Consider the following 24,924-nt stretch of genomic DNA (forward strand, 5'->3'; position numbering starts at 1 on the left):
CTGGCTAAAAAGCTGGGCAGCAGTGTAGGAGAACTGTGATGAATAGCATTGGTAATTTTGTGACAAGCTAGTGAGTTTCAACAATTTTAAGGTCCATTTATGCTATGTGATATAATTACTGCAGATTAAAGGATTCAAATTTGATACCTATTTTGCAATGCTGAAAGAAAGACTAAGACTGCATTCTCATTTTCTTTTTGTTTCTTTGCAATACATATAGAAGTGAACCTCTGTCATTACAGGAACTTCTATCAGGCATTAGCTCAATAAGAAATAAAATATTATACTCTGACTCATCTATTCACATGGAATATAATCATTGAATTCCTTTGTTACCCATCAGGCTAGGTGAACCTTCATTATAGCAAGGTCATTTAATTTCAAATGCATTGATTTCATTGGTAGTGGAGTGTGTTGCTGCCTTCAGCAGTGATAACTATAGTTATACAGTTTTGAATACTAACCTTCCCCTGTACAGGTTGCATTAGTTTCATCACTGAAATCCCCACAGTCGTTATCTCCATCACAGGCCCAGTGGTCTGGAATGCATCTACCACTAGAGCACTGGAACTGAATATTGGAACAGGAGCGAACACACCCAGCCTCATCGCTACCATCTCCGCAGTCATCATCTAAAACAAGTGTAATCACCAAAAATGAAAAACTTAGTTCACCGCATTGACTTGGGTTTTGTTTAAATGAATGGAATTGAAATCTAAGTACACATGAACACATCACTGAAGTCCAATGAGGGGATAATCAATTAATGATCAATGTCACACTAACCCTTGATCTATGGAATTAGGCTTTGATTTATGTACTATAAAAATAAATTACACAAATAAAGTGTTAACAATGAGATAGTGTGCACTTATCACCAATTCACAAATTAATACTGGAGGGTTACAAACTAACGAATACATTTTGAACATGAATTGAAGGAATTTTTTGGGGGGCGGTAACTTCAGTCTCAAGATAAACAGTGTATTCACAAACCTAAAGTCTGTGTAATGATACAGTATTTCCTTTGGTGTTAAATTAAATAGACAACCAAGCTACTATGATGCCCAGGAACCAGTTTTGATTAGTTTCAATAATTCTCTCACCTAAGGCAAGGTGTACATTTGAAGATTAGAGAAAGATGGAAGAGATAATTGGAAAATAAGGATTAATAATTCATAGTGGCAAAGAGGCAGCGCTGGTTCTGGTAAGTGAAAGTGAAATTTGCCAGGAGTAAAAGTATGTACCTGTATAAGTAAAGCCTGGCAGACATATTAAACAGTAAGGCACAGCATGTTGTTTAAATGTACTGTTACACTGACTTTTAACCATAACATTCTGGTTTATGACATTATTGAGAATATTAAAGGGATACTTTACACCATCAAGATATACAACATTTTTACAATACTACAGCCAATTCTCTACTATAGTTATTACGAGTTTCAAGGGACCAGTAAAAAAATAATCCTATTATCAGTAATTCATATTACTAGGAGTCTAAGCCAAATGCATACTGTCAGTTACAGTAACACTGAAATCAAATTCCAATTACAGAAGTACGGTGGCCCTGAAGTGCAAAACACAAGCAAATAAAAAAAATACAGACAAACAAAAAAATGTGTACCTGCAATTAAAAAAACGCCTGCATCTTAAAATTTGTGTACAAACACAAAAAAAACGCTTACATCTTAAAATGTGCGTACAAACTCAAAAAAACGCGTACATCTTAAAATGTGCGTACAAACACAAAAAAACGCGTACATCTTAAAATTTGTGTACAAACTCAAAAAACGCGTACATCTTAAAAAAAAGCACCATACAAATCAAATCCTATAACGGAAATGACATAAACAAGTGGGCGGGTGTTGGTTGTGAAAAGACTAAATCAGATCTCCGATTGGATGAACATTTACTCAGTTACTGTGATAAAGTGTAGGCTGAACTTGGGCAAAGGAGGAGAGAGGAGTTGTCCTTCGATTCCTCCTAATTATGAAAAGCTGTTTTAAAAACGCAGATTTATTTTTTTAACATGAATACAACTGTCCAGGTAGGTTACCATGCACTTCAGTAGGGGAATATGTATTTTCATTACCTAAGGTCTTGAGACTCGGGAGCTGTAATACTAATAAAATTTATATATATATATATATATATATATATATATATATATATATATATATATATATATATATATATATATATATATATATATATATATATATATATATATATATAAGTGTTGTTTTTATGAAGTCCTTTAAAATGGACAATACAGCCTAATCTAGAAAAAAAGTTATATTTTTTAGTATTAAAACAACACTTCTGTAAAATGTCACAAAGATTAACAAACGTGGACAGTTGTATTCATGTTAAAAAATAAATCTAACTGCGTTATTAAAACAGCTTTTCATAATTAGGAGGAATCGAAGGGCAACTCCTCTCTGCTTTGCCCAAGTTCAGCCTACACTCTACTTATACGCTGCTCGTCCAAAAGTTTACACATAGGAATATTTAAATTCTTAAAAGGAAGACAGAATCCCTCATAAAGTTACACCATTATGTAATCACTCATATCTATAAAATAGCTGCTGTACATAGACTGTAGTAGTGGTGTGGAAGCTCAGCGCTTTTTACACTTTTATAATGCAGGCTACTATTTTGTATGCGCCATTGTTCAGTCCCACCTTTACCACAGTAATAATATTAAAAAAAAAAAAAAAAAAAAAAAAAAGTCGTGATTCTATATTTTTCTAGAAAGAAAAAAATGTGGGGAGAGAGAGAGACCCAAGTGTACAAAGACAACAGCTTCCACGGTCCAGGATCACAGTAACTGAGTAAATATTCATCCATTCATCCTAAATAAATTTGCACAAACAAGAAATTCTTGTAAAAATTTGTAGTATCAGTAAATTGGTCTAATCCAAGTTTGTTTTAACAAGAATTTTTAGAATGATATATTGCTGTTTCTGCTTAGGTCAGAATGTGTGAGGTTTACTAACTAATGTCCTTTTTCCAACAGCAGGGACTGAAAAGACCCATAAAACGAGGTGGTTTTAGAAAAATCTAGGGCTTTGAAAAAGTAATTTTTGCCCCTTTGAAATTGAACATCTCTACACACAATCACAGTTTCAGAGGGGACCGAAATTATAGCTGCACTAATGATCTTATTTTCAAATCACATCACTTAAGAAATTCAGCTTTTGGTGGTTGAGAAAGAACATAATGGTCTATGCAGAAACAATAGATAGATAACAGAGAATATTTATAATGGGATATTAAACAGTACACTTAAAATGATCTTAATGTAGATGATATAATAAAATATCCCTTTGAAATTTGCTAGTGTGATAACAATGCACCCTTGAAATACTGCTTATGTGATGACAGAACTTGAATCAGAAAAATGACTTAAACAAAAATGAAATACATCAGCAAAGTAAATACTTCTTATTGTTAAAATGTAAACATGAAAACCAACATTCAGTTTTATCAAAAGTATTTTGTATTAAGGATCAATAAGATTAGGCAAGCAGTGGTTAAGTGAAAAGACATCTAATCTAACACACAAACAACCGTTCACATGTCATAATGACACATGCCAGATATTCAGTGCACTTCTGAGAAATGTAATATGTCCACAGTGTTTAATTGTCTTATATTTACACCCACCTGAATCACAATGCCATTTCATGCTGATGCATCTTCCATTGGTACAGCTGAACTGGGTCAGCGGTTCACAGGTAGGGAAAGCTGTCAATGATATAAAAAATATATGATAGATAGATAGATAGATAGATAGAATTATTGGTAATCAGGATATGCAAATTTCAGCATTACAGAGTCAATCAAATCACATGAAAGTCACTGAAAGGCTTCTACATTCACAGCATTTTAAAAGTCAGAGTACTGGAACTGCATACATGTTTCACCCTGTTTCAGGCTCATCAGTGGAACTGTACTCCAACTAGTAAAAAGCTCAGTAAGAGAGTAAGTAAATACCAGTAGCTTTGAAGTTAAGGCAGGAGAAAGCAGTAATTATAGAATTATGGGTAATCAGGATATACAAATCTAAGCATTACAAGAGCCAATCAAATCGTGTGAAAGTCACCAAAAGGCTTCTACATTCACAGCATTTTAAAAGTCAGAGTACAGAAATTGCATACATTTCACTCTGTTTGGTGCTCATCAGTGCAGATTACCCATAATTCTATACTTACTGCTATTTCCCACCTGAACTCAAATATACAAATACATATATTAATGTTTCTACAGAGTAAAAAATATATACATAGTTGATTTGTCATTGCTGTTAACTTCTCATATGAAGAACAGAGGACAAAGAGGTTAAGTGGCACCCTCAGGGTCACACACAACTAAAGTTCAGAGTGAAAATACTGATATTTCAAACCCAAACAGAGTTGAGAAACATTCTAAGTGAATATGAGAGAAAGCTTTTGGGTATGCTTTTCAACTCCCTACTCATCCACTACACAGTAGCAGTTTTAGACACTTGCAACCCATGCAATTGCATGGGACCCTGAGGCAGCAAGGGGGCCCCTGGTGTCGTGGCTCAATTACTATGGGGGTTTAAAGCCATACACATGTAACCCATGATTTAAGCTAAACTAATTTTGACACACTAAAAACAAAGTTTGCTTGCGCGTGCCATCAGTGCTGCAAATTTGAAGGGAATACATGTATAGGTGTCTCACACGTGTAGGGCTGCGTGTTTGAATGAACCTGGTAACAAATTAAAATAAATGCATTTCCAGCCAATGTATCATCCTTGCCTCTTGCGTTGCCTGACTACATCTACAAGAGACATTTGTACGACCTGTATCCTAACCTCAGTATTGTCTTGTGTCTACTTTTGACTGTGCCTGTCACAGTAGCATCAGGGGAGAGAAGCTTTTCTTACCTGAACATAAAATGAACTAAAAACTATTTACTTTCTACAATTTCACAGGAGTGTTTGACTGGACTAGGCAGATATTGATCGTGCACCAGATTTGCAGAAAACCGGATTATGTAGTTCTATTGCAGACTTTGCCGCTGTGAATGCACGAAAGGTTAATTTCTGTCTCTGAGAGTGTGCTTTTTTGCAATTGCAATACAATCTAATGCAATACATTTAATAGTGTTGTTGTTGCCCTGTCTGAAAGTCATGGTATCATAGCGTAGTATTACTGGTAAGAATAGGGGATAGGTGCCCTGGAATCAAACTTTGCATGGGGCCACTGCGGGACAAACGTAGCTACTGCCCCTACACCCATCCATACTCCATAAACCCTTTTCACCATGCAAGAGGAAAGCACAGAGGTCTTACACACCATTTGTATTTCAAACAGGATGGCTTTAAATTTGAGTGATGCCAGAGTTTGCAGATAGTATGCATACATTTTTGTAAAAAGTATTAGGGAGGCTTTAAAACATTGCAGCTTTAAACTCAGAATACAGTTTGAATGAGATCACCACTTGAATCGCACCACTTTCCAAATGTGTGTGCTTGTTAGGATGTTATTTCTAAATGCTGGAATTGAACTGTTTCTGTTTTATTTTATGAGAAAATAGAAATAACAATTTAATTAAATTGCATTTTCAAGTTATGCATCCATAAAAGTAATGTTTGTATGCTCTACAGAGAGAAAAAAAGAGAGAAAACAAAAAACAAAAACGGTAACACTTTAAATTAAGGTGCTGCTTATTAATGTTATATATATATATATATATATATATATATATATATATATATATATAGTAAAAAGATTAGACCCACTCGGGTTCGTTGCCCCTTTAAGAACTTGACCCAGGAACATAGGAATGGATTTTTCAAGCGCTGACGCGCTATATTTTTAATAAACACAAAAATAACACAAACAAAATACAAAAGCAAAACAAACACCTAGCTCCTCTTGGAGCACTAACTCAACTTTCTGTAACACCCTGACTAACGCGGGACAGCTATGCTGTTTACCCACCCTTCTCAAAACACACCGGTTTGAAACCGCACTTACTTTTTCGCTCTCTTTCTTTGGCTACCTGGAGACAGCACACCTCTCTGCCTCCTTCCACTCTGCAGCCCTGAGCAGACTGCCTGCTCTCTATTTAAACCCCCGCACCTGGGCTTAATTTCCAATAACGCCCAGGTGCGGATGATAATTAACAATAACACAATTAAACAAATCAATTAGAAAATTAAATAAAACAACAAAGCAATACAAAAAACGGTGCATTCTCACATGTTTTTTTTCCCTTGCAGGGAGGTTAACCCCCTCCCTGCCGTCTCTCACAACCCGCTATATTACAATATATATATATATATATATATATATATATATATATATATATATATATATACAGAATTACAGTTGTATAAAGGGGACAGTTTTTAGCCACCTATTCTACTTTGGGATGTTTAACCATGCAACAGCCATAGATGGGATTACATCTTTATAAAGGGGACAGTTTTTTTCATACTAGTAAACACTTTTGAGGGCTCTTTCTATTGCACTTGAACATTCTTAAGCTGGCATTGCAAGTAAGCATTCAACCTCTGTAATTATTTATGTAAATTGTACAAGCTGAGATGCTAGATGGATATCTACAATACAGAGTTTGAAACTATGAAACTGCTGAATTCACATTTGTTTCTGAAGATGTGAATTCAGCAGCAGTGTGGAGTAGTGGTTAGGGCTCTGGACTCTTGACCGGAGGGTCATGGGTTCAATCCTAGGTGGGGGACACTGCTGCTGTACCTGTGAGCATAGTATTTAGGTGTTGTGGCAGGATGGCTGGGTGGGTGACGTGACCAGAAAATACACAGACTCTCACAAGGACTGTGGGGTGAGTCGCCAATGTGCTCTTATTTCTTTAAACAAACTAATAACATATTTAAACAAAATCAAATCACTACACAAAACAAAACATCAAAATGGCCAAAATAAACAAACACAATACCCAACAAATATCGTGCTGGTCCAAATCCAGCACGAGTAGCAGTTATCTCCTTCGCTCTCTCGCTCGTTCTTTCTCCTTCCTTCCACCCCCCTTCTGAGTGTCTGATGTGCTCTTTATATATACATGGCTAGCTCCAAATTGGTAATCACTTAATTAATCTGGAGATGGCCACATTACACATGCGTTTAGCTTGATGGGGAATTTGAACCCTATCCATGCTGCAAAACAACAATAATCACTTCCTTTAAACAAACACAAAACAATACATGTAAAACTTAATACACAAATAATACAGGGGTGGCCGTACCCCATCACAGGTGTCTCAAAGCCAAAGGTGAAAGGCACTTAATGGAAGACATAATCAATCATCTACAGGCAATGACCATGGAGGCTAATGCTATTATAAACTGAAAAAACGTTTTAGCATATGTTAGGTTTAACTTTCGTAATTCTTAATGACGAGTAATGTTTCAATACTTTTTTGCTCATTACTCACAACACAAACCATATACCATATATAGTCTCATCTGAATTCAAGTTGCACCCCAAATATAAGACAAACAATACATTTAAAAGAAAAATCCTGAATGCCAGTCACACTCAGCTCCTAATAAAAACAACAAGGTGCCAGCATGAAATACCACCAGAGAGCTTAGCAAAACCACATCAATAGCATCGTAACTGCAAGAAAAATGAGGGAAAAAAGAAAAGAAAAGAAACATATGGTACGAACTATAATAGCAGTCTTTTCTGTTTCACAACCAAACAAAAAAGTGAAACAATTTACCATTATATAACTCCATGATTCATGATTCTAAAAGCAAATCCAATACACGAGACCTGCTCAAGACCTTCCCACGATGGCTGCCTCCAGCAACGCTCCAAACATAACACAGATTACAAATCACAAGAACTTCCCAAAGGCAAGTTTACAAAAACGGGGCCTTGTTTGTGTCATGTAATAACATTAGGATATGTTATTAAATTATAAAAGTATTTTATTTCCATAGATGTTCATAGAGGGCTGTGGTTATTTCACGCATTTCCACTCTTTGGTTATTTGCCCATACTCATTTTTTAAATATGAAAACTCATGGAATATTCTCTATATACATTATCTCAAAAAACTAATCCAATAGTGTAGCAGGGCATGGCCTTGCCTGTAAATAATATTGTTGTGTGGTGATTTGGTGGTGGTTGGCAGGGATGGGGTTAATTTCTTATCCCTGCCAAAATACATGTGAGAATGTGGCTGGAGCTAATTGAATAATTGATAATTAGGCTCCAGCCACATGGTATAAAAAAGGGGAAATTCCTTTGTTTGGTGGAGGTGTTTGTTTGTTTGTTTGTTTGTTTGTTTGTTTGTTTGTTTGTTTGTTTTGTTTGTTTGTTTGTTTGTTTGTTTGTTTGTTTGTTTGTTTGTTTGTTTGTTGGTTGTAGTGTATATTTTTGAAAAAGAAAAAGGTGTAGTGAAGGCTAATGCCCAGCCTACATTTTTGTATTTTGTTTAAACCTTTTGTTTTGGCCCTTGCACCAGTTATTTTGTAATTGGTTTATTGTGTGTGAGATTTGTTTTTGTTTGACCTTTTATTTTTGCTTGGTGAGCAGTGTTTTGTTCAACTTTTTGATTTCTTTTTGTTATTAAACCACGCAGCAGTGCTTTAACTGCAGTTTCCTTGTCTCTGAGTCTCTTTGCCTGCTAAGAAATAATATCATCTGTGCCCACGACGCTACCCTGTCACAAATAGCTTGTAAACAACTAGAGTACATGCACGAGAACATGCTTCTTTGCGAGTCTTTATAAGGAGCATACTTTAAATGAATTGAGGATTATTTAAAAACAACCCAGTATTTAAACCACACTATTTATATGGTAAGTGTTTAACAGTCTTGACTATAAAGCTCCCAGAGATAGCACAGTGATGGCTAGTGACAGGTTTGGCTAAGGAAAACAAATGGGCACCAATAAAAGTCAAACACCTCTGTAATTATCAACATCTGTTCGTTAATTTTTACAACCTGGCTTGAAAAGGAGGTTTCATTTATTTTCCCTTTGTCAAGCTGAACATACTTTATCAGAAGGATTTACAACTGGTAACGACTCAAAATGTGTAATTATTGAGGGAATGAGCAAGTTAGAGGACTAGGGGTTTAGCACAAGATAAAGTCTTTAAAATTATGAATGGTGTACCAATTACACAAAGACATCAAATAATAATTTTATTCTTTGAGAAGCTATAGGACCAAGTCTCAAACTTGCTGTTATTAATTTAAAAATGTAAAATGTTGAAAATTAAACAATTGTAGTAGAGCCATCTCAATGCATTAATAAATACTTTAAAAAAAAAGATGATCAAATTGTTAAATGCACTTAGCAGACCCATAATACTACATAGATGCAACTATAAAATAAGTAAATTACTTACGGTAATTGAATAGTATTACAGCTATTTATGAAATAGCCACATTTGAATTGAAGGTTATCATTAATAAAGTCTACTCTTTTCTACAAAGCTCTAAAGTACTGTTTAAATATCTGTCTTGTATAGCATTACTGTTTGTGGTTCAGTTGTGAAAGCCAGTATGAATGCAAATTGTATAAGAACATAAAAAGTTATTAATGAAAATAGGTCATTCAGGCCGATCAATGATCATCCCTTCCTAGTAACAGATTTTAAGGGATTCCAATGATTCATTCCGTAAACTAACAACTCTCTGGGTACAGAAAAAGTGTATCCTACCACTGTCTCTACTCAATTTCCAACTCTATCCTTGTGTCCTGCTCTCTGTGTTGTGCTTAAAATACAGACAAATGTTCATTTGGCTGTTTAGTCATCAATGTTGGTGAATACATTACTGTATTTTGCGCTTAGAGGATTTTTAATTTAATCATGTCATTGTGCATCAGCTGTCGGTTAAAGAAATAATACAGGGCGTGAAAGACCCTAGCCTAAATCAAGCAAGGACTAAACTGTTAGTTATTGTTTCTCAAAGTATTATGGTCCTCTTCTTTCACAAGGAGCAGCTAAAATTCCATTCTAGATCTACATTCAAGTGTGAAATAACATATTTCATATGGTGAAAGATCAGTCATCAGCTGCAAAAAAATGCTATTTACTGTAGAAAATAAATATATATTTTTGTTTGCATGTTCTGTATTTAAAGTGCCTGTTTCAGTACTCCTATCAGGTACTATAAAAAGCTATTCAGTATGGAGGGAATAGTTTAAAGGAGCTCATACTGTATAATAAAGGAATTCACCAAACAATGTAAAGCTATAGATAATACATTTTTAAATATACAAATATGCTGTGGTGTGCAATACATTCATACTACTGATTATACACATAATGCCCCCCTTTTAATAACTGTGCATGATGTGGGTACTGTTATGTTGTTTTTCTTACCATGGTCTGCTTCACAATGTGTCTACATAATGCTGTTAGTTAGATCTGCCTATAGGCTCTAATCAAAAAGTGATTAATGTAACTGTGGAAGAGAAACTTCCTATTATTGAGAGGGCTGGCACTGCATGTCATCAGCCATGTTGTTGAAATTTGGGGTGTTCTTGGTGAGTCTCATGCAGTCATTCAGGTGAGTGTCTGTTGATTGATCTAGATTTTGATTTAACAACTTTCATGCTTGAAAATGCAAATGCGCAGATGTAAGTGGAACCAAAAAATGCTTTTACATACAGTGCAACCTTCTTATCTCTAGGTATTTCGATGTACTGACCAATGCCCAAAAAACAGCATCCGAGGCTCTGTATTTTAGTTGGATGTAATTTTGAATGGTTATTTCATTTTCAAGATCCGCCTTGTCAAGATTAAACACTAACCCAATTTTTTCTGCAATTTCACCAACATCAACTGCCATGAATGTAAAAGGATATGAACATCGCGACCGGCTCCAGCTGTTTGAAATCAGTGAAACGACTTTCAAATTGTGCCAGAAGTTATTCCATGTGAGGTGTACTTTTAAAAAGATGACAGATCTGTTCCTTTCTGTTTCTCCAGTTCTTCACTCATGTTTGGAAAATGTTTCATTTCCTTTTTTTGAAGTTGTGTTATCCACAGTTTCAGTTTCTCTTGAAGGTTTTCACTGAACTTATCATTTCAGTAATGTTTTCTGTGTTCATTTCGTTCAGTTTTGCCTCCAGGTCAGTCAGAAAAGCCAGTTCTAATAGCCACAGCTTGTTATCAAGTTGGTGGTAGTTCATTTCTAGATTCTAAGAAAATCTTTATTTGTGGGAGAAGATCTCTGAATCGCAGTTCGTTCCCCCTAATTAACCACCTCACTTCTGTGTGCAGTACTAGGTCACCATACTGTGCATCAATTTCGTCAAGCAAAGATTTGAACAGTCTTCTCTGAAGTGGCCTTGAACAAACTGAATTTACAACTTTAACAACAATGTCCATAACGTCATTCATGATCAAACCTTTTCCACGCAGGGCCTGTTGGTGTATGATGCAGTAATAATTCAGGAATGGGGGAAAATCAGTTTCCCTTTTGCATTGCGAGACAAACCCATTGATAGAAGGTGCAGAGATCATCCAATAGCTCATGATCAACAAAGTTGGGGACCCCTGTTTTAGTATATTTCCTACTCCTAGTCTGGTCCAGCATATAGTAGCGTACAAAAGCTCTTCCCATCAGTGACCATTCCCAGTGACAGTTACCCCCTAAAAATGGTAGTGCATCAAGACCTTAAGATACTTGCTTACCACATGAAGGAGCTTCGTCTGACTTGTCCCCACAGTCATCATCCCGATCACACAGCCAAGTCTGAGGGATACAGCGGCCATTAACACATGAGTACTGGTTGGGTTGGCACGTTTGAGCTGCAATGTAAATTAGAAACATATATAAAAAATGTTAATAACAAAGAAAGAGAAAAGCACTTTACTGACTACATGAAAAAGGAAACACTGTACCAGATTTTAGCTGTGAAACTCAAAGCAAAGCAAATTCTAGTCAGCTACATATCATATTTCATTAAGCCTTGCTTTCTTTTAAAACGTTTTTCCCCAAAGTCTGACAGATACATGGCATCTTTGCATAAACTTTATTTTACTTTTTTGTCATCATATCCATATGTCTTAGCTACCCACTAGCTTGATTTTTATGCTCCTGGTACTTTAATCCAAAACACTTTTAAAAAGTAATCAGGCTTTAAACACAGTCCAAATGTTTTGTCAATACCATTTTTATTGCCTTTCTGTTCAAATAATTCATATTTCGCCTGGAACAAAAGTTGCATGCCAACATTATATGTGATGTTATCAACCTACAGCTCTGGTCAAAAGTTTTGCATCACCGAGAAATCGATCTTTTGTTTAACATCAAAGTAACTCCAGCATTATATCACAAAAGTCTACCGGATTTGTGTCAGTTTTTCGTTAAGTATATGGAAAACTGCAAAGCAGTATGTAATTCAATATGTTAATGTAACATTATTGAGCAGGCTTCATTCGACTTTATGAAGCAATATTTGTTAATTCTATAGGGTAATGCAAAACTTTTGGCCATAGCTGTACATCAAGTGTAGAAATAATGGCATTAACTTTTTAAGTTTCCTAAGAATATTGTTCATCTTTGATATGGCTTTTTTTATGATTTTAATTAAAACACCAGGATCATTAAAAATCAATTAGATACTGCCCTGGGGCTAATGGTGTGCTAGCAAAGACTGTGCCTTGAAGGGTTGAATGGCGTCTTCTTGTTCCCAACATTACTTGTCATTAACTTTTGTTCTAAGTGTTATTATTCGTTTTTGATGCTTGAACATAATAAATAGACACATGCATGCACACAGAAGTGATACAGAGGGAAGTTAAAACTAACATATGGTTCATTTTCTTAGCAGCTTTTTACTTTTCAATGTAACTTTTTCTCCCTCTGTATAATATCTTATATTTGTATATACTAAATTTGATTCAAATTTTTTAAATATCCACCTTATAAAGTAACAGGGGCCTCTCTACAGGTGATGATAGGAGACGTGAGTTGGATGATTTAATGGACGTAGATGCATGTTCGCTGCTTGATTGACAGGAGAAGGAGACTAGGAGGTCTCGCTTCCACACCTGTCTGCTATACTGGGTGGGATCTACTATCCCAAAACTAACTCCCTGTCCCTCGGGCAGTTCACCCAACTCCAACCTCAAAATATACACACGATCGCTGTTAGAGGTGGTTGCTTCATTTTTCCTGAACCCAGTCATTCAGCAGCACAGATGGACCGATGCTTCTGCAGCAGCAGTGCTCTGACCCCTATGGCTTACAGCAGTCTTGATCTGTATAATCGGGACCCTTTTATTCCTGGCACTCCACTGCACCACACTCACCTGCTGATTTGGAGCTCACAGCTGGTAAACACACACTCGCTGCTCATTCCCGCAACTAAACATAGCAAGAAGGCTGCTGCACACAGAGCATCAGGTTCCCCACTGAAACTAATCCCGTTCTTATTTATACAATCACAACACTTGTATTTACAATATACAATCACAGAAGCACTATCCTTATGTGCATGGCTCTATTCCTGCTACACACCTATATACAGAAATATCCTTCAGAATATGCTTAAAAATAGAGCGTGTTGACAATGAGGTGACTACAGTTTGAGAAAAGGCAAAGTTCTGACACAGACAAAATAAAAGGAAAAGTCACCTTACTGAATCATGCATTTATCAGTCTTAATGATAGACAAAACCTTTCTAACAATGTTGCAGTACATTAATTGACAAGGTTTCAAAGAAATAGGGGAAATACTCTATTATCCACAGTGCACACACTAACAGTCTAACTTAACTGCAATGTTTTTTTTTTTGTTGAATATTCTTCAAGGAGTGGACCCTTTTCATATAGGCTACGTACACACACACTGCAGTTGGCTCGACAACTGTATTTACAAATGACACTCGCTGCGGTTGTTTGTTGTACACACACACACACACACACACACACACACACACACCTTTCATTACTGAAGTGAGTGACTCCCTGTTTAAACAAACCACTGAATTCGGGTCATCATTACATGCCAATCGTGAGGTTTTGTGTGACAACATGGGGATTGTTTTTGTTTATGATTTTGGAAGAAAGTACTGTACGTAATCGATCGAGAGCTCATCAAGCACAGCTATGCTCTTTTCTGCAAAACCAGCGGAGACGTCATTTTGCTTTTTCTGCACTGCTAAATACAGTGGTGACGATCTGCAGTACCATGACGGTAGATCGAAACATTTGGGCGATCTTCCGACCAGAAGGCTGGTGGGAACGACTTGAGTGGTTTCCAAATGACTGGATTAAAAATGTACTCATGTCTAAGGAGTCATATATGCGTCTTTGTCATTTCCTGAGACATTTCCTGGAGTGCCAAAACACACAGATGAGACGTTCGGTATCGGTGGAAAAACGAGCTGCGGTCCCGTTTGGGGATACGAATTGTCCCATATTGTTTTATTTAAGTTGCAAAACCAAAAATGCATTTTTTTTTCTTACAACAAAATATTATACAACTCTACTTTGATTAAATAAAAAAAACTGTACTGTGATTAAATAAGTATATTATATGTATTATATTAGTCTGTGTGTATACGTAGCCTATGTCTGTTTTGTTTTTTTTTCTAACATCCTGTAATGCCTTTCTTTATATTTATTTTGTTTATTTCCACAATTCTCGGCTGGTGTTTAAGTCTAAGTAAGAGTTTACATTGGTTGACACTGTTCTGCAAGCTAATTTAAAACGATGTGTTACTTTTCTTTCTGAAACAGAATGCCTTTCCTTGGCGACCAAGACATTCCATAAGAAATTGAAGGGCTGCTGTGTCACCCCCTTCTTGTCTTTAAGCAAACATGTGAACTTGAATGAATTTGAAAGCCACGGGCAGCAGTATGGAGTAGTGGTTAGGGCTCTGGACTCTTGACCTGAGGGTCGTGGGTTCAATCCCAGGTGGTGGGGGACACTGCTGATTTGAGTCCCTTAAGAAACTGTAGTGCCATATAGATGAGAGTGTCCCTTCCCAAACAAAAAACTGAATGTGTTAACATCAACTGCAAACCGTAGTAACCAACTGTTTGCTACACTTCCAGATTATTATGCCTATTCTAATTTGGTAATATGGTTTCATTAATGCTTTATTTCAAGGACTGATAACTTTGTGTTAATGTATTTATTCTGCCATGTCTCCTCCTTCACTGGGAATGGTTCAATGCTATGCCTCAGATAACCCGTGGCACGAATAAAGTTTAACAGTTTTTAATTAGCTCCATGTGAATTAGATGGGAGGGCGATGGTAAATTGCATAGTTTCATGTCACTACAAAGCCTTTTTTGGCAGCAGTGGCTTGAGAATACTCTAGAATCGAGCAGGAAACGTCTTCAATTTCCAGGCTCGGTCTCAACATCCTCGGGGGATATTTCAGAGAATTCTATGTTATATATTCATAAACCAGCTTGTAATAGAATAATAATTGAATAATTAACATAGTCATAAATCAACTAGTAATACATACAAAAAATCTGAGTCATTTAATGCCCTGAGACTTGCAAACCAATATAAAAAAAGAACAATTACAATAAAACAATATATATTCTTGTAATGTAATATATGTTGTCCTGGTTACCAATGAAGTAACCATCTAGTGACATTGTATCACCAGTCATAAATGTAAGATCTCATTAAAACTCTCTACTGTTTTTTGAAGACCTATTTTACCTACTGGCATGTGTTATTCCCTATTTTAACAGCACAAACTACCATAGCGGAACCAAGATAGTTAGAATTACATTTCTGAGCACAAAATAGTGTACTGTGGTGGCCCCTTGGCAACAAGATATCCAATCACAGTTTTAATTTAAATCTAGATTCGGGACAAAACCATATGAACATGTTCATGTAACATTCAAAGTAATTGCTATACTACCTGCCAGAAAAATCTGAGCACAGACACACGCGGCATAACAGATGGGAATCTTCAAATTATGCAGGTGAAATGAAATGTGAAATGTGAAAAAAGCAATAAATACATCCGAAATGCCTAAGTAAAATCGTTCACTATAAAACAGGAATCCTAGGAATCTGAAGAATAATGCGGAAAAATACAGATTTTCTATGCTGTTGGGGAATTTTTTGTTTTACACTTGGGGTGGGGCAAAAAACATGCAAGGCTTTTTTTGGTTGTTTGATAACCAACTCAATACACTTATCATATATAATCATCAATACAGGCAATTTTGCTTTAAATTTAGAAAACATACTTGTTTAATAAAACAGCTTCTAGTGTACAGGGATTAAGGTTGAACAAGGCGCACTGCCAGTGTCACATTCGTGCTGAAATCTAGCTGCAGTTTACTTCTGTATCCAGTGCGTTGTTACTACTGTTGTTTAAAGATGCCAAAAATGATAAAAATCACCCCTAAAGATCAGGTCAATGATTTTGGCAATAGCCATCCAGGTGACAAAGACTAACTTGAGATCAACTAATATGAATACTACTTTTTGGTTTTTATTATTACTACACAGACATATTTGTAATGTTTAAAGTAAAATGGTACGTTTGTTTATATTATTGATTGATGGCACTGGTGAGCTTGTAACATCCTTCGAATTTGAAAGTGTGCCAATAAATATTTCCTGTGTTAACTTATTCAATAGTACTAACTGTTATTCAATAGTCTATAAGAATAATGCAAATTATTATTATTATTATTTTTGTTTTTTATCTGAAATTTCAGGGTTTTTTTTTTTTCAGAAAACTAGGATCCCTGGTTATAAAGAACACCAGAGAACCTCACATTTCCACAAAAATCACCCTTTTTGTGGCACTAGAGTGGCTTTTAAAAGATAATACATAATATAATTTCCATAATATACTGTTGACAGATTTGTTCTCACTTTGACATGTGTCACTGGGTATCCAGCAAAAGTTAAATAAGATGCATGTTCCTTTACAAAAGCTAAATATATTCAAGTAATCAGTTTAAGTACAATTACTGTATGTGGCAACCTGGGTCACACAATGCAGTTTTACCTGAACATGTAAAGTTGGACTCATCTTCATTATTTCCACAGTCATTTGTTCCATCACACAGCCATTTCTTAGGAATACAGCGGTTATTCAGACACTTAAATTGATCAGCAGGGCAGCTATGATTATCTGAAAAAGTGTTGAATCCAAAATAGTAGCCATTTAATGTTTATAAAGACAAAGTCAGAATTCAGTCAATACATTAATAAAAATGCTGACAAATGTATGTACACTAATTAAGAAACGGTTCATCAAAATTGATTCATTAGACGACATGGATACTGCAGATGCCTTTTTAAATAAATAACTCTTTTATGCAGGTCACTTACAGTGTACTTGATACTGTATGTACAATGAGTAGAAAGGGAATCTGTTAAAATATAATTTAATGCCTAGACAAGAATAGATGGGAAATCAACATACAGCAGGTCTCAAGTCCTTCATCACTGCCATCCAAACAGTCATCATCTCCATCGCATTTCCAGCTTGCTTGAACACATCGCTTGTTCTTACATTGAAATTCATGACTTTTACATAGCTGAGGCAAGACTTCCCCTGGAGTGACTTCAAAAGAGAATGATATACCAATTTCTTTGGACTCAATAAAGACCAAAACATATTTTTTCATTAGGCATTGGTAATCAAAACTGGATTTAAAAAGTACTAGATCATGACAGTATTTCAATTCAACCCAGGAAAAGCAGACTTCAAACAATATTGCTTGGTGCTCAAAAATATATACAGACGTGCTCAAATTTGTTAGTACCCTTACAGCTCATTGAAATAATGCTCCATTCCTCCTGAAAAGTGATGAAATTAAAAGCTATTTTATCATGTATACTTGCATGCCTTTGGTATGTCATAGAATAAAGCAAAGAAGCTGTAAAAAGAGATGAATTATTGCTTATTCTACAAAGATATTCTAAAATGGCCTGGACACATTTGTTGGTACCCCTTAGAAAAGATAATAAATGATTGGATTATAGTGATATTTCAATCTAATTAGTTTCTTTAATTAGTATCACACATGTCTCCAATCTTGTAATCAGTCATTCAGCCTATTTAAATGGAGAAAAGTAGTCACTGTGCTGTTTGGTATCATTGTGTGCACCACACTGAACATGGACCAGAAAAAGCAAAGGAGAGAGTTGTCTGAGAAGATCAGAAAGAAAATAATAGACAAGCATGGTAAAGGTCAAGGCTACAAGACCATCTCCAAGCAGCTTGATGTTCCTGTGACAACAGTTGCAAATATTATTAAGAAGTTTAAGGTCCATGGAACTGTAGCCAACCTCCCTGGGCGCGGCCACAAGAGTAAAATCGACCCCAGATTGAACAGAAGGATAGTGCGAATGGTAGAAAAAGAGCCAAGGATAACTGCCAAAGAGATACAAGCTGAACTCCAAGGTGAAGGTACGTCAGTTTCTGATCGCACCATCCGTCGCTTTTTGAGCAAAAGTGGGCTCCATGGAGAAGACCCAGGAGGACTCCACTTTTGAAAGAAGAACATAAAAAAGCCAGACTGGAATTTGCTAAAACGCATATTGACAAGCCACAATCCTTCTGGGAGAATGTCCTTTGGACAGATGAGTCAAAACTGGAGCTTTTTGGCAAGTCACATCAGCTCTATGTTCACAGACGAAAAAATGAAGCTTTCAAAGAAAAGAACACCATACCTACAGTGAAACATGGAGGAGGCTCGGTTATGTTTTGGGGCTGCTTTGCTGCGCCTGGCACAGGGTGCCTTGAATCTGTGCAGGGCACAATGAAATCTCTAGACTATCAAGGCATTCTGGAGCGAAACGTACTGCCCAGTGTCAGAAAGCTCTGTCTCCGTTGCAGGTCATGGGTCCTCCAACAGGATAATGACCCAAAACACACAGCTAAAAGCACCCAAGAATGGATAAGAACAAAACATTGGACTATTCTGAAGTGGCCTTCTATAAGTCCTGATCTGAATCCTATCAAACATCTATGGAAAGAGCTGAAACTTGCAGTCTGGAGAAGGCACCCATCAAACCTGAGACAGCTGGAGCAGTTTTCTCAGGAAGAGTGGGCCAAACTACCTGTTAACAGGTGCAGAAGTCTCATTGAGAGCTACAGAAAATGTTTGATTGCAGTGATTGCCTCTAAAGGTTGTGCAACAAAATATTAGGTTAGCGGTCCCATCATTTTTGTCCATGCCATTTTCATTTGTTTTATTATTTACAATATTATGTTGAATAAAAAATCAAAAGCAAAGTCTGTTTTCTATTAAATATGGAATAATCAATGGTGGATGCCAATTACTTTTGTCAGTTTCAAGTTATTTCAGAGAAAATTGTGCATTCTTCGTTTTTTGTGGAGGGGTACCAACAAATTTGAGCACGTCTGTATATATAGTGTGTATGGCAGGCTGAAGCACCAGTGCATCTTGGTGTACACTACAGTACTAGGTATCTTTTGTTTTTTATATGCTGCCTGCCAAACCATTTGGGGGAAATTTAATAAATATGGATAACATAGAGCTACATCTGTTTTGATTTGTTAAACACATGATGAATCCTAATACATATTGTTCCACATTTGATGTATTTCCCAAAATGCTTTTTCCCTAGTTAGAAAGTTACTCTCGGTGGCTTGAGCTTTTAATTTATACCTGAATTGTTGCCAGTTTGTTACAAAAGAAAATATTGAAGCAAGCTTACTTGAACAGGTCACATTGTTTTTCTCCATGTGCTGATTATCAGCACAGGCACAAACCCTGCCTCCAGGAATGGCCAAGCACAGAGTACTACAGCCTCCATAGTTAACACGACAAGCATTGTCACCTGGAAGATAAAACAAGCATAGAATGGAGTTAATCATGTAGACTGCTTTTGTTTTACCTGACAGTTTCTGCTCATGATAATCTTCATTAACAATTTGTGTTGCTCAATATTTTTTGGCAAAGGACATACGCATTAACCTTTTGACTGCCATGCAAATAGAAATGCTGGCTTTCCTCTGTGCCACGGTAAAAATGGAAATATTACATTGTTCAAATACAATCTTTGTTAAAACATATTACAAGTACATACACTAGCAAAATATGGTGCAATATTATAAACAGTGTGAACTTCATTTTAAATATTTCAGTGTTTTATAGCTTAATGAAAGACTTGGCATCTTTACATTATACAATGCATACAATCTTCTTACAATTCATTGTATATGGAAGGCTGTGAGAGATTTATCAATTGAAAATCATGGGGAAACAGTGAGAAAATAGGATGGGAAGTAAAAACAAACATAAATGAATAGTGGAACACACACACACACACACACACACACACACACACACACACACACACACACACACACACACACACAGATCCAAACTGCCACATTTGTATGTATATCTGTTTATAAAGCAGTCATTTTTTCCTGTTTGCCATAATGTGTGCACTCCCAGCATGTGGGTCCCTCTCCTTAGCAGCATGACAGGTGGTTATGTGTGTCAACGATTTCCATCATTGCTGCTCCTATTACTGCTTTATATCTGGATTGTTATAAACATATACAGTTTTTTATGCTTTCCAATGCGATAACAGGATAACCCCCACCAATGCATTTCATAAATTCCAAACCACATTTTTCGTGTGTGCTATTTCTGTATTCAAAGAGAAATTGTACAGCAAGATAAATTAATGTGATTACGCTTTTCCGTCTAACCACCCAATTTAAGAAACTCACAGCATGAAATAATAAATGGTTGAGATACTACCTGCATTTATCTTCTAATACAAATTATTTATTTAAAAATAATCTGATGCAACAGTATATTTTATACTGGGTTAATGTTTAATGTCAGTAATCAAGTTAACAAACAAGAAAACAACTATAGTGCACAATAACTTTTTTATATCAAAATGTGGTAAATTATATGTGTAATATAAAACATACCAATGTTTGGTATGCCATGCTTTTATACATCAAGATCTAGTCATAGCTAACATGTAGTCAGAGAAACAATATATGAAATAATTTAAATTTTCATAAAAGTAACAAAGACAAAGTAATATGACTAGAAATACATTTTAATTGTGGCCATGATACCTAAATAAGTACCAAGTATGCAATACTGCACACATTACTAAATGTTTCAAAAGTGATAACTGTACATTTATAGAAGAGTATTCACCATGGCAAAAGTGCAGTACAGGATAGGTAAACAAAGCAAAACCACGCTAAAGCACAGGAACAGTATTTGCCTACAGGGGGTTAGAGGAAATTCATTGCAAATTGCATTTGTGGGTGGTCTTGACACATCTGGCTTTTAGAGAATCAGACCCTAAAAAATCAGATTTGTAAACAATTTAATACAAAGAAATGTCAAACCAGTTAAATAAATAGTGTAAACTTAAATAGCTATTGTGATGAACCGCGGTTCCTGCAGGCAGGGACTTCTCACAGGCGGAGGTGGGACGCAAACCCGGTACCTCCCGCTCTGAAGCATAGCGCCGATACCGCTGTACAAGAGCTGGCTCCCTTGCAGGAGCAGATATCAGGCTTATGTGTTCATTTTTAGATTGTGTCACCTACCAGCCCTGACCCCTACCCCCGTGCATGCTACAATACAATAGAACTGGTTCCATAATAGAGCTAATCCTGAACCCTGCAGTTACCACATCCCATTGGCAACCATGCATAACGACAATACAGGGAGTGAGAGCATATACTGGTAAATGTATTTGCAGACTAACGGGTGTTTATCCATTAGATGCCACAAGAGACTTTATGAAAGTCCAATTTTCAAGACCAATTTTCAATGATCAGTCTTAGGTTAGAGTCATGTCAGTTAATCAGACATGGACAGCAAATATATGAACAGACAAGCATGTACATAAATAGATTTGAATATTGTATTGTTTATACTGAAGAGGCACAGTACAATAGATAGGCATGGTCAAGGACTTTTGTTATTATTTATTTCTTAGCAGACTTTTGTATTATTGTGTTGATTGCTTTGTCTCCAGAAAACATTAAACTCCACCTGAAAGTGCTTCACATCTCAACACTGTGTATTACAGTAAGTGCTGTGAATTATAGGCAGAAAGATGAAACAGCTACCAAGAAACAGGAAATGCTTACTGCATGCATTCTTAAGGTTAAAATTAGCATGTAGTGCATTTCAAACTGATAATACCTTCTGAACCTCTGCCATTTTAATGAAAGGTCAATGTATTTCTTTTCAGTCTTTGCAGTTCCTATGGAAACAACCTGTTAAAATGATTTTTTTGTTGATTATATGCTTAGCGTGTCCGACATCACCGAAAAAAAGTATGGCTATTCTTTTGTTTAACAGCATATATTTACCCACCACAAACAGAACCCATCAATGTAAATGTTATTTTCTTACCTTGCTGATGTTGAGCATCATAGACCCGTAGAACAAAGAGTGGGGGTCTTTCACTTCTTAACAGAGTCACATTTTTGGTCAACAGGTCCAGCTGGAAAATGGAACCATTCATATAATCGGTCCAGAAAATATAATTACGGTAATGTGATATTCCAAATGGATGGTTCAGTTCTTTCCCATTGTACACCACCTAAAATGAATTAGAGTAACTAAAATGGTTATACAACTTCTGTTATGGAAGGATGAGAAAAGGAGACACAGTTAGAGGTTCTTCACACCAATGAGCCAAGCCCCATTGCTAGCACAACTTTTGGCCCTTGTCAATATTGAATTGTTTCTTCAATGACCAATACAGCTACACATTCACTTGATGGCACTGCTGATAGACAGTATCATACTACACTGTTCCACACAGTAAGGATGCACACGTCTACATGCTTTCCCAAGAGACTACTTTCTTTGTCTAATTAATATTTAAATTATTGCATGTCATAAGCATCACATTTGTATAATCCTTGTTAGGCATTACCATGTTATGTATTGCATATTTTAATTAGCTTAAAATATAGTTAAAGAAAAAAATGTAGTTTCGTTTTTAATATTATTTCTACAGGAAATTCCTAATTGTTGCAACATCTGTACTTTCATTTTCCACTTCAGAAAACAAAATCCTAAAACAATACAGCAATACAATAGCCTAACTGGTGCTATTCTCAATAGATGACATAATATCATGGTGTATATCGAATATACTGCGATCGCCTGCTTGCAATCTTTGCATAGATATTAGGATCCTGAAAGATTAATATTCTGCTAAAAGCATAATTACCATTCTTTTTGTGCCATTTAGAAAAATCTGCTCAATGTGATCATAGTAGGCATCACACCAGTACAGTTTGCTGTTTGCGTAATCAAGGGTTAAACCATTGGGCCACAACATCTTTGAAGTCACAAAGTTCTGCCGATTGGATCCATCCATCCATGCTTTTTCAATTCTCCCAATACTGTCATTGACTTCATCTTCCTCCCAGTCAGTCCAGTACATCCAACTAAAGAAAAATACCATGTTACACAGATTATCATGTGTATGTGTGTGCGAAGGTCGAGTAATTTATAAACTGTCACAGAAACCCGAATTGTTTTCCTGTAACTCACTGAAGCCCATCTATTGTGGAGGTGCATATGACAGTATTCTATCTCACTGAATTCACAGATTTTTTTTTTCACACTCAGCGAAGGTGATAGTGAGATTGGCCTCATGCCATCAAACACAGTTCATTATTGCTAACACCAATTTTATCATGAGATACAAATGATACACTACCTCTATTACACTGCAATACAACAAACAACAAACAAAAGATATGGGCAGGGCAAATGTGTACAGTGTGTACAGTAATATAATGGTACAGTGTGTACAGTAATATAATGGTACAGTGTGTACAGTAATATAATGGTACAGTGTGTACAGTAATATAATGGTACAGTGTGTACAGTAATATAATGGCACAGTGTGTACAGTAATATAATGGTACAGTGTGTACAGTAATATAATGGGGGCCTAGGCCAACTGTACAAGGCTAAATATTGTTAAACATGGCAGTAAATCAATGGAATTAGTTTAAAACAATATTTTAACTTAAGGTTACAAATCCACATTTGGTCACCTGGAAAATATGAACAGTATTTTCTCTATTTTTACTTCACATACTGTTTTGTGTTTTTGGCTAATGGTGGAATGCATGCTGGTATTAAATGAGCTATGCCACTGTTGTCCTTCTCCCAGCCAGCAAGTAAGCAAGGGTCAGGGTTGCTTACTGGGGGGCCATTTTTTTTATCCTAAATGCCGGAAAGACAACAACCTTGCTTGACTTTTAAAATCCAATCTTTGCTAACTTGGTTTTGGTTTTAAAGTATTTTAAGGTAGTAGTTCTCCTTTAAAATAGAGCTTGCATTTGTGAGATACTGACGGACATATTGATTTACAGACTATGGGCCCTAATAACAAAACGCTGTGAAAGGGCTGTTTTAATAAATGTATCTGTCAAATCATGTATACACTATAATGTACTCTTTCAATCACAGAAATACAGCAAGTTTTACATCACTTAGAATTTTATATATATATATATATATATATATATATATATAAATCCAAATTATATATATATACATAAACTACAAAATGATACGCAAAAGTCTAGTGGAAGCCACACTAGTAGTGTTTCATCTTAGATTTTGAAATGTCCATTTTTTTTATTTTTTGTTAAGTATAATGAAAACTACAAAGCAATATGTAATTCAATATGTTAAGGACTCTATGAAGCAAAATTACTTAATTCTATAGGGTGATGCAAAACTTTGGCTTTCTGATGATTACAGATCTATTGGGGCATACTCAGGAGTTTTGACTGCTGGGACTATTGCTTTCATTTTCCTATTGTATTCAATAGCATTGGAAGGCATTTTTACTCTTAATGGCATGGTCGTTTTTATCAGAATTGACTGTAGGTTGAACCTCATATGCAGTTATATTGCTTTGTGTGATCA

The 24,924-nt window shown here is 35.9% G+C and overlaps 1 protein-coding gene across 8 annotated transcripts in view; it reads right to left on the bottom strand.

Moving 5' to 3' along the window:
- LOC117408938 (low-density lipoprotein receptor-related protein 1B-like) overlaps positions 1 to 24,924 on the bottom strand; it is a 340,463-nt gene that overhangs the window by 159,323 nt on the left and 156,216 nt on the right. For all 8 annotated transcript variants that reach the window (XM_034014443.3, XM_034014419.3, XM_059032361.1 and 5 more), the window contains exons 13-20: positions 23,204 to 23,423; positions 22,375 to 22,564; positions 19,682 to 19,804; positions 17,418 to 17,558; positions 16,998 to 17,123; positions 11,685 to 11,801; positions 3,673 to 3,753; positions 465 to 632 (exon numbers count right to left, since the gene is read on the bottom strand). In XM_034014443.3, coding sequence (XP_033870334.3) covers positions 465 to 632; positions 3,673 to 3,753; positions 11,685 to 11,801; positions 16,998 to 17,123; positions 17,418 to 17,558; positions 19,682 to 19,804; positions 22,375 to 22,564; positions 23,204 to 23,423 — 1,166 coding nt within the window. The remainder of the gene's footprint in view (positions 1 to 464; positions 633 to 3,672; positions 3,754 to 11,684; positions 11,802 to 16,997; positions 17,124 to 17,417; positions 17,559 to 19,681; positions 19,805 to 22,374; positions 22,565 to 23,203; positions 23,424 to 24,924) is intronic.

The sequence above is a fragment of the Acipenser ruthenus genome, chromosome 10 (assembly GCF_902713425.1).
Source record: "Acipenser ruthenus chromosome 10, fAciRut3.2 maternal haplotype, whole genome shotgun sequence".
NCBI classification, from domain to species: domain Eukaryota; kingdom Metazoa; phylum Chordata; class Actinopteri; order Acipenseriformes; family Acipenseridae; genus Acipenser; species Acipenser ruthenus.